At 57.2% G+C, this 8,966-nt stretch overlaps 1 protein-coding gene across 2 annotated transcripts in view; it reads right to left on the bottom strand.

Moving 5' to 3' along the window:
* Positions 1-3,124: 3,124 nt before the first annotated feature.
* The window catches only part of IL4R (interleukin 4 receptor), a 28,156-nt gene continuing 22,314 nt past the window's right edge, over positions 3,125-8,966 (bottom strand). For both annotated transcript variants that reach the window (XM_029946439.1, XM_029946440.1), the window contains 3 exons: positions 8,042-8,120; positions 6,617-6,666; positions 3,125-5,572 (listed from right to left, as the gene is read on the bottom strand). In XM_029946439.1, coding sequence (XP_029802299.1) covers positions 4,108-5,572; positions 6,617-6,666; positions 8,042-8,120 — 1,594 coding nt within the window. In that variant the 3' untranslated portion in view covers positions 3,125-4,107. The remainder of the gene's footprint in view (positions 5,573-6,616; positions 6,667-8,041; positions 8,121-8,966) is intronic.

Below are 8,966 nucleotides of genomic sequence, written 5' to 3'. Positions count from 1 at the left end.
TGATTAAATGTTGGGGCGCCTGGGTGGCTCAGTCAGTTGAGCTTCTGACTTCAGCTCAGGTCATGATCTCAAGGTTCATAGGTTTGAGCCCCGCGTCAGGCTCTGTGCTGACAGCTCAGAACCTGGAGCCTGCTTCAGATTCTGTGTCTCCCTCTCTCTCTGCCCCTCCCCTGCTCACACTGGGTCTCTCTCAAAACTAAATAAACGTTAAAAACTTTTTAAAAAATAATAAATGTAAATGTTAATTAAGGCACTAGATTTTAAAAATCAGTTCCTGACTCACACTAGCCACATTTCAGGTGCTTACGGGCCACATGTGGACTGTGCTGAGCAGTGTGGATCCCTCCCCCTGTAGCAAAAGTTCTGATGCACACTGCTGGTGTAGACATTCCTTTGTCTCTCGGTGAAATCCCTTTCTACGATTTTGTTTTGAGGCAGCATTTTCTTTCTCTTTTCTTCTGCTTCCCTTCCTGTAGCTCTCACCTAAAACTTTGGTCCATGCTCATAATTTGGGTTTTTGTGTTTTCTTTAACAACGGACTCCCAGGGAGTAGCTACTAAATCGTTTGAGTGAAAGGAGTGTGCAACTAGGTGCAGAGCTCCTGGCCAGTGAGGGAGGAGGCATAAGCCAGAGGGCATGGGGATTGAGGGCACAGGCTGGCCGGCTCCCACGTCAGGATTAGTCACGGGCACCAGGAGCCATCAGAGACCCACCGGGGAAGCCTGGAAGAAGCCCAGGGGAGGACAAAGATGATGAGGAGGGAGGTGATCACCAGGACAACCCCTGGATGGAGGTGTTAATATCCTTCCTGTTTTACAAATGAGAAAGCTAAGCTGTGGGTAGGATAAAGGGGATGTAGCAGAGAAGGGGGTTGGGGCTTCATGCCCCAAATACCCTTGGGGTTCCTTGCCTAATGTGGAGACCTGGGAGACAAAGACCCAGATTTTAAGGGGGATTTTTAAAAGTCCTTTGTTGAAGAAATTTCTAGGAAGGCCCTGGCAGCCAGCCATTCCCTGGGGAAGTCACTTCCTGTGTGAGAATATCAGCAGTGAGAATTTCAAGCTGCTGCCACCCCCAACCCCCCCACCGCCTGCCTTCCCTTTGGAAGCTGAGTCCTCCACTTCCGCAAGGCAGGATGGAGACCTGCTGGAGGAATCTTCCAGGGGCTTCACTTCCTCTCACTGGCTTCTGGGGGGACCGGGGAGACGGAAGATTGGCTCGCTTCTATCGGACCACGCATCTAGCTCAGTGCATGGGCTAATGTGAAGTCAAGCCCAGATATAAATTCCTCACTCCGGCCCCCATCCTTCCTGACCTCATCTCCCACCACTGTCCCTGGCTCACTGCACTCTAGCTGAACCTTTCTGAACTGTGAACAGGCACGTTCATTATGCCTCAGGGCCTTTGCACTTGCTCTGCCGTCTGCTCAGAATGCTCTCTCTTCCTGCAGCACTTCCTGGCTTCGTCCAGTCCCTGAGGGCTCAGCTTAAACGTCACCCCCTTAAAGCCCTCTCTGTTAGCTCCCCATCTCAGACCCCCTTTCCTTCCCAGCGCCCTCTGGTGTTTGCAAGTTTTCCTGTTGCCTATTTAATGCCTGTCTCCTCCGTGGAACTGTAAGGTCCAGGAAGGAAGTCTCAGCACCCAGCACAGTACTTGACACGTCCTCAGTAAATATCGGCAGGGGGTACAGCTTCCCTGAGTCAAGGAGGGTGGCTTTAAGTCCGGTAAGAAACGGGAGGTGTCTGATTCTCTACTCGCACTTCCCAAAGCCCAGACGACTGTGTTGTGAGCCTCAGCCGACCACCTGGGTCCCTTTTCTCGGAAGATCCCGGCAGGCCAGCGATGAGACCAGCCAGGTCTGTGGCGGACCTCCAACCCGACCACCCCTCCGCCACTCACACATCTTCTCTCCGTTTGCAGCCTGCTTTTAATAGGTGATTTTCCGAGACAAGCCTCGGGCAAAATGGATTCCGGCTGATATTTAAGTGGGTTCCGCGTGGTGCATGAGATGGCCTAGCGTGGCGGCCGGGAGGTCCACCGGCTGACCTGGGTTCCAGTCCTGCCGCGGGACGTCCTCACTGGGTGATCCTAAGCCAAACCTCAACCTCTCTGGGCCTGCTTCCTTTTCAGTAAAATTGGGTAATAACCGAACCTGCCTGCTCGAGCCGTGATGTAGTGGATGTATGGCACTTAGCAGATTCTTGGCCACAAGTCCAGAGGGCTAGTTCAGGCTCTGTCATTCACTGTGTGACCTTGAGCAAGTCCCTTTTCCTCTCTAGCACAAAGATCCCCCATCTGTAAATCGTGGGGTGGTGGTAGTGGGTGACTCGGGCCTCTAAAGGGTAGATTTGGACTCAGCTCAGAGGAAGGGTTTCTAACAAACATCAGGTTGCAATGGAGGTAGTGAGCTCCCCGTCACTTCTGGTGCATTGTATAGAAGGCCAGGGCAGAAAGGAACCTCGTAAGGCCAAGTCCTGCCTTTTGCCAGTGTGGCCGTTGGGGTAGCTACTCAGGGAGCCAAGTGATCAGACACATGCCACTTGCCTGGGTGTCCGGCGTGGACAACCTACAGACCACCCGGCTCAAGGAGACACTGCCTGGGTTCAGCCACGGGCCTGCCGCTAACTAGCTGTGTGACTTTGGCAAAGTGTAGCAGCTTCCGGGTATATTCCGCCTGCAACTTCTTACCTCTGTCTGGGGCTTGTTTCCTGGAGCAGCTGGACGTGCTGGAGATTTACCGTCCTAGGGAGCAGCCCTTGACCAGACGGAAGCCGGTGGACCTGAACACCCAGGCCCCCTCACCTCCACAGGGATACCTTTAGACATGCACTGCGGTTATCCAAGGCTCCCAGCAGGTGAAGGTCAGGGGCCTGGGCCGCCCATTGGCTAACACACCGCTTACAGCCTCCCGCCCCACCCCGTCTCACTTCCCGACTCAGGAGCAAGGTTTCCTGGAATCACCTCCTAAGGCAAATAACTGCACTTGGGGAAACCCAAACAGAGACAGAAAGTTAACCTCTTGGGGCTCATTTCCTCTGGACCGAAGATTGGGTGAGTGAACTGAGATAAGGAGCTCAGGACCTCGGAGGCCAGGATGTTTGTTTAATAAATGGAGGGGGCGGGGGAAGGTGATAAAGAGGCTTTATTTATACAAAACACCACACCCTGCCCTCCGATTCCACCCCTCTCAGCGAAGACAAATATCAGGTGACAAAATAATCTTTGAGATGCAAACAAGCGTTACTCAACCAGAGGGCCCAGAGCAGGGCAGCCGGAAGGCCCAGCTGGGCCAATCACTGGACCGGAACCACTCCCTCCCTGTGTCCACCAGCAAAGGATCCAAGGGGCACAGACTGGCCCCGAGGGAGCTGGCCCTGTTCATTACGGGGTTCCAGGGCTTAACAGGAGCCCCCCCCACCGCCCCGCCCCGTCCCATTGTCTTCTCGGTTATATGGGGAACAGACAGCGGCCATGTGATCATAGTCCTTTGGTGTCTGTTACCCACACTTGACTTGGCACCCCTCCACAGCCCAGGTCCCGACCCCAATGTTAACCTGCAGAAGGTCTGTTGAATGAACGGGCAGCTCTGGGCACACCACCATCCTTCCTGGGCCAGAGTGTCTGTCCATTTCCCAAGGTCTCCCAAGTCCTCCCCCTGTGGGCTGGCGTAGTTTCTAGGCTCAGCCTCCAGTCCAGTGAGACAGCAGCAGCTAATCCCAGAACCGGGCAAGACACGAGTCACAGAGGGACGAGGTGGACAGAGCACACACAGGGTGAGCTGACAGGGACAGTGTGTGGACCGATCGAGTGGCCAGGGGCTCGTGCATAAGCCCAGGGTCCAAGGAGTTCCTGATCCCTGCAGGGCCTGCACCTTCCTTATGCTGACCAGTCCCATGGGATGTGGTGAGTCCAGGCCAAGGCTGGGAGCTGGGGGTGGGGGTGGGGGTACAATCCGGTCTCTGTACCTCCGCGGCAGACCGCCTCCCAATCTCATACCAGGGTTCTTCAAGTCTTTGGCAAACCTGCCAGGCAGATGGCGAGTCGCTTCACAGGCACGGCCAAGGTCCAGCCCTCACTTGTAGGCATAAGCGACAAGAGGGCACATGGCTAAGAGGCGATCACGCACCTGGGCTCTGGTGAGAGCATGGCCACCTTTCTGGGGGTCTGGCTCGAGCTGGGGGCATGGCTCAGGGCAGGCTGCAAGAACAGGGAGGGCGTGCCCTCCTCTGGGATGGCCAAGGGTGCCAAGGAGGCTAGAGAGAGGCCGGCCTCCAGGGGGACCCCGGTGGGCAGAGGGTCCGGGACCCTCAGGGGGCTGCCCAGGGGTGAGGACCTGTCCCCGCAGCAGCAGCCGCAGCAGGGGCTGGCCACAGCAGCCTCGCCACGCTCCTCCTGGCCGTGACACTGCTTCAGGTGGCCACACAGGTGGCAGGTGAGGGCTGAGTAGACGATGCCGCTGGCCAGGTCGTCCCCGAGGAGGTCTGCGGTCAGCTCCAGGGCCAGCAGGCTCTTGTGGCTGCTGTCTGCCTTTCCTGTTGGCTCTGGGAATCCGCCTGGGAGGAGTGAGCCCTGAGGGCAGCCAGGGGGGTCCATGTCCAGTCCGAAGGTGAACAGGGGGGCGGGGGCAGGGGTGAGGCTTTGGAAGGGCTTGTAGCCCCCGTCCCCACTGCCGGCCTCACCCCCAGATGTCTCTGGGCAGCCAGCACCACTGGTGAGCAGACTTGAGAAGGCCTTGTACCCAGCGGCCCCGCCGTCCTGGCCGCCGCCCTGCCCCACAGCGCACGTGAACTCTCGGTAGCCGCTGCTGGGGGCCGGGACCTCGGCCGCCCTGTGCTGAAGGACACTCTGGCGCAGAATGTGCTCCCAGGTCTCTGGCTCGGGCTCTGAAGGCTGGGAGGGAACGGGGAGGCTAGGGTCCGCCTCCCCCAGGCATTCAGCCACCTCTGGGTCCGAGTCACTCTCTGCGGGAGTCTGGCCCTGGCAGGTTCCGAAGCTGCGGTAGGCGGGGTTGTCTGTGATGACAGGGGACATCTCTGGGAGAGTCAGGCTGCCTGGGCTCTGGGCCAGAGTGGCCGGAGGACGGGACTGGGGGCTGCAAGGCGGCTCGTCACCCTGGGATGATGCCTCCTGGGGCCCCGGAGCCAGGAACGCAGCCCAGGGCTTCTGAGCACCCGCATTTCCCGGAGGAGGAGGAGGAGGAAGCCAGGATTCCACCTGACCCTCGAGGAGGTCCAGGAAGAGGCTTTCTGTCAGCCGGGCGGCGATGTCCTCCCTGCCGTCCTGGAAGGTGCCCCTGCTGCCCCCGGGCGATGGGCAGAAGCTCCCCTTCTCCTCCTCCTCCTCCTCCTCCTCCTCCTCCCTCGCCATCGGCGCCTCCAAGAGCTCCACGCACCGCACCACGCTGATGCTCTCGGGCCAGAGGACCGTCTTGCTGACCTCCACAGGGCCCCATGCTGCTTTTCCACGGCCCTGAAAAGGCGCGTGTCTGGCACCCTTGGAGGCGTCCTCTCCCCTTTCCGTTCCGTGCTCCAGTAAACAGGGCAGCAGCTTGGTAAGACAACTCTTCCAGCGTCTGCAAAAACAAAAAACTTCGGTCAGGATTCGGTTTCTTGGCTGGAAAACCTCCTATTCATCCTTCAAAGCCCAGCTTGAAACCAGCCTAGACTGATGTCCGTCTACTGCAGACAGGCCTCCTGACTTTAGAATCAGTGGTCTGTCCGTCTGTCTTCCCTACCAGCCCGCGAATTCCTTGAAGGCAAGGCCCGTGTCTCACTTTGAGGTCCCTGGAGGCCGCACAGACTCCGGCACCTGAAGGAAACTCGGTCTACTGAATACGGAGACATCTCCGTCAGGGATGATGGTATTTAAAATACTGGTCAGGGGCGCCTGGGTGGCTCAGTCAGTTAAGTGTCTGACTCTCGGTATCAGCTTGGGTCATGATCTCACGGTTCGTGCTTCTGAACCCCATGTGGAGCTCCATGTAGCCGTGAAGCCTGCTTAGGAGTCTCTCTGCCCCTCCCCCACTTGCGTGTGTGTGTGTACACACACACACACACACACACACACACACACACACACATGCGTGCGCTCTCTCAAAAATAAAATACACTGGAAAAAAAAACCTTATCAATTTAAGATATTTATCAGTACCACAGCACATACAGTGACTGTGGCTGTGGAGTCCGTGTGCCGGAGTGCCCTGCGTGCCCGGTGCCGACACTTTAGTTACTGGATGTGGGCTGTCCAGGGTTGAGCTAGGGGACGCAGGGGTGAAGGCTGGCTCCTCAAGGGTTCCAGCCTGTATGTGATGATGTCGACTTTTTAACAACGGCCACAGCCGTCTGGCTTGTTACCTCTACCAGCCCTGCTCAGGCCAGGCTGTACACTTCAAGGGGGGTTGGCATGAGCCTGACCCCGGGTGAAATTCAGGGGGCTTAGCCAACACGCCCACCTCCCCCGACTCCCCGCCCACTGCCTCCAAGCCCAGTGTCACCGGACCAGTCCCGAGTGCTAAGGAGGAAAGAAAGGCAGCTGCGGACCTGGGGGTGTGGTCCCACTGCCCCACTTCCAACACCCTCCAAATCCACAGAGGCTGTGACTGAGTTCATATACATACGGGCACTTGGCTGGTTCCTGGCCTCGGGACCGCCTCCCCCACAGCGACACCTAAAATACAGAGACAGCCAATGAGACGGAGTGGACGGGCCTCGCAGCCCAGCCTGGCACACAGCGCGGCTCAAGGAGTGTCTTTTGCAAAAAGACCGTGAGGCTCGACATCACATAGGCCAGGGGTCCAGTCAAGGTCCCGTCAGCTCTCTGGGCCTCAGCGTCCTGGGGAATCAAGGAGACTTCCCGGATATTAAGGCACTGGGGCTGATGGTAAAAATGGCCACACTCCTCTGAAGCCCCTCCCACCCGCTGACTCCAGCCTGGTCATGTGACTTGCTTTGACCAACACGATGCCGTGGAAGCGACACTGGCCGGCCAGCTTGAGGGAGACAATGGCTTAGTCACCACCACTGCTCCAGCTGAGAGTCGCCGACTTCCAGACTTGTGAGTGAGGCCCCTGGGAAAGGGCCCATCCTGGAGCCTCCCACTCCCGCCACAGCATGGAGCCCTAACTGCCCACCTGCAGAAGCAAGTGCTCATGGAGAGTGTTTTAGCTCTCCAAATTTTGGGCTGACTTGTTACACAGCAATGCTAACTGATACATGAACAGCATTTACTCTGTACAGGACCCTGTAATACACACTTTATATGTGTCGTCTTCATGAGTTCCAGTATAAGTTAGGGAAGCACTACTATCACCCACATGAAGAAACTGGCTCAGAGATATTAAGCAACATGCCCAAGTCCACACTGCAGGTCAATGGCAAAGCCTGGCTTCAAAGCCAGACCCCTGGACTGACTCCAGAGCCTGCCAGTGAGTCCCTAGAGAATGGAGGACATTTGGGCTTGTGTCCTCCCTTTCCCCCTGATGTCACCCAGGAAACCCCATGTGGCCATGGCATTGGAGAAACAACCCCCCCTTCATTCAGGTAGCCATCCGGCTGGTTTCAGAGCATCCCGCTCCCTCACCGGTGAGTGTGTTAAGAAAAGGCATGTGCTCACAATTTGGACCAATGAGAATTGAGGAGAGATCTGCTGGTGTTTGGGGGGCGGTTTTCTGCTCATAAGAGGAAGACGCAGGAAGACTGTCCCCGTCTGCCTCACCTCTGGCTTCTTGTCCTGGCACAGAAACTGCTCCAGGAGGTGACGTGGAGGTGACCTCATGGGTCAGGTCCTCCCCAGGGAGATAAGAAGCCTGGCGACAGGCCCAGAGGAGCCCTGCCTGGTGGATAAAACAGCCCTGGAAGCTAGAGGGCCAGGGAGCGGCGGGCTCTGGGTCCCAGTGACCACACGAAGGGGCCGACATCTGGAAGTCTTCCCGACTTCTCTGTGCACTTCCAAAAGCCGACAGATACCCGTAACCTCCCCGGTCTTTTGAATCCTGTTCCTGACACGTGCCGTCTACAGCATGCTAGCCAACCCGCTCTCCTACCTGTGGCTCCTGGATGACGATAGCCACCAGGCGGCTGTGGGCAGGGTTGGGAATCTGGTCCCACCATTCTTTCTTAATCCTGAAAAAGAAAAGGAAGAGTTACTGACGGGCGCCTGCGTGGCTCAGTTGGTTAGGCAGCCGACTCCGGTGGATTTCAGCTCAGGTTACGACCTCACGGTTTGAGGGCTCGAGCCCTGCGTCAGACTCTGAGCTGACAGCGCGGAGTCTGCTTGGAATTCTGTCTCCCCCTTTCTCTCTGCCTCTCCCCTGTTTGTGCTCTCTCAAAAATAAAATAAATAATAATAATAAAAAGAGTTATCAGGTGCCGCTTCCGTGAAGGAGTCAGAGACCGCGCCGGGCGGTTCTTGGATGTCTTGCTCTAACCTTGTTCTCCAGGCGAAGACACAGGCCCAGGAGGGAAGTGTCAGCAGGACCTGGGCAGAACCGCCGGGTTCAGGCCCCTGCACTTGGTCAGCCAGGAAGGAGCTCGCGATGGGGCCACCACTGCCTGGTGGGATTGGGAGACACCCGAGCAGCAGAGGGACGATTCTGGGTTCCCCACCAGCAATCCCTCCCCAGGGCTGCCGAGTGCAAGACGCTGGAGAGAGGCCTGGCGAGAGGCCTTCACGGGCCGAAGAGGGGGAGGGAACCCAGAGAAACAGTCCTTTCCTCTGTCTGGGGCCGCCAGGGGTCAGTGCTGAGAGGGGAGCTTCTCAGATCGCCTCTGATAGGCCTCTGCCTACTTCACTCAGTCAGGCAACAAACACATATTTATTGAGCATTTACTAGGCACCACTCACTGGTCTAGGCGTTGGGAACACAACAGTGAATGAGACAGACAAAAATCTCTGCCCTGGCAGAACTGACCTTCTAGAAGAGAGAGACATCAGCCGTGGCAACTTCCGTGTCACGAATGAAAATACAG

This window comes from Suricata suricatta, chromosome 8 (assembly GCF_006229205.1).
Source record: "Suricata suricatta isolate VVHF042 chromosome 8, meerkat_22Aug2017_6uvM2_HiC, whole genome shotgun sequence".
Classification (NCBI taxonomy): domain Eukaryota; kingdom Metazoa; phylum Chordata; class Mammalia; order Carnivora; family Herpestidae; genus Suricata; species Suricata suricatta.
The sequence above is the reverse complement of the archived record's forward strand: the minus strand, read 5'-3'. Positions and strand labels throughout refer to the sequence as shown.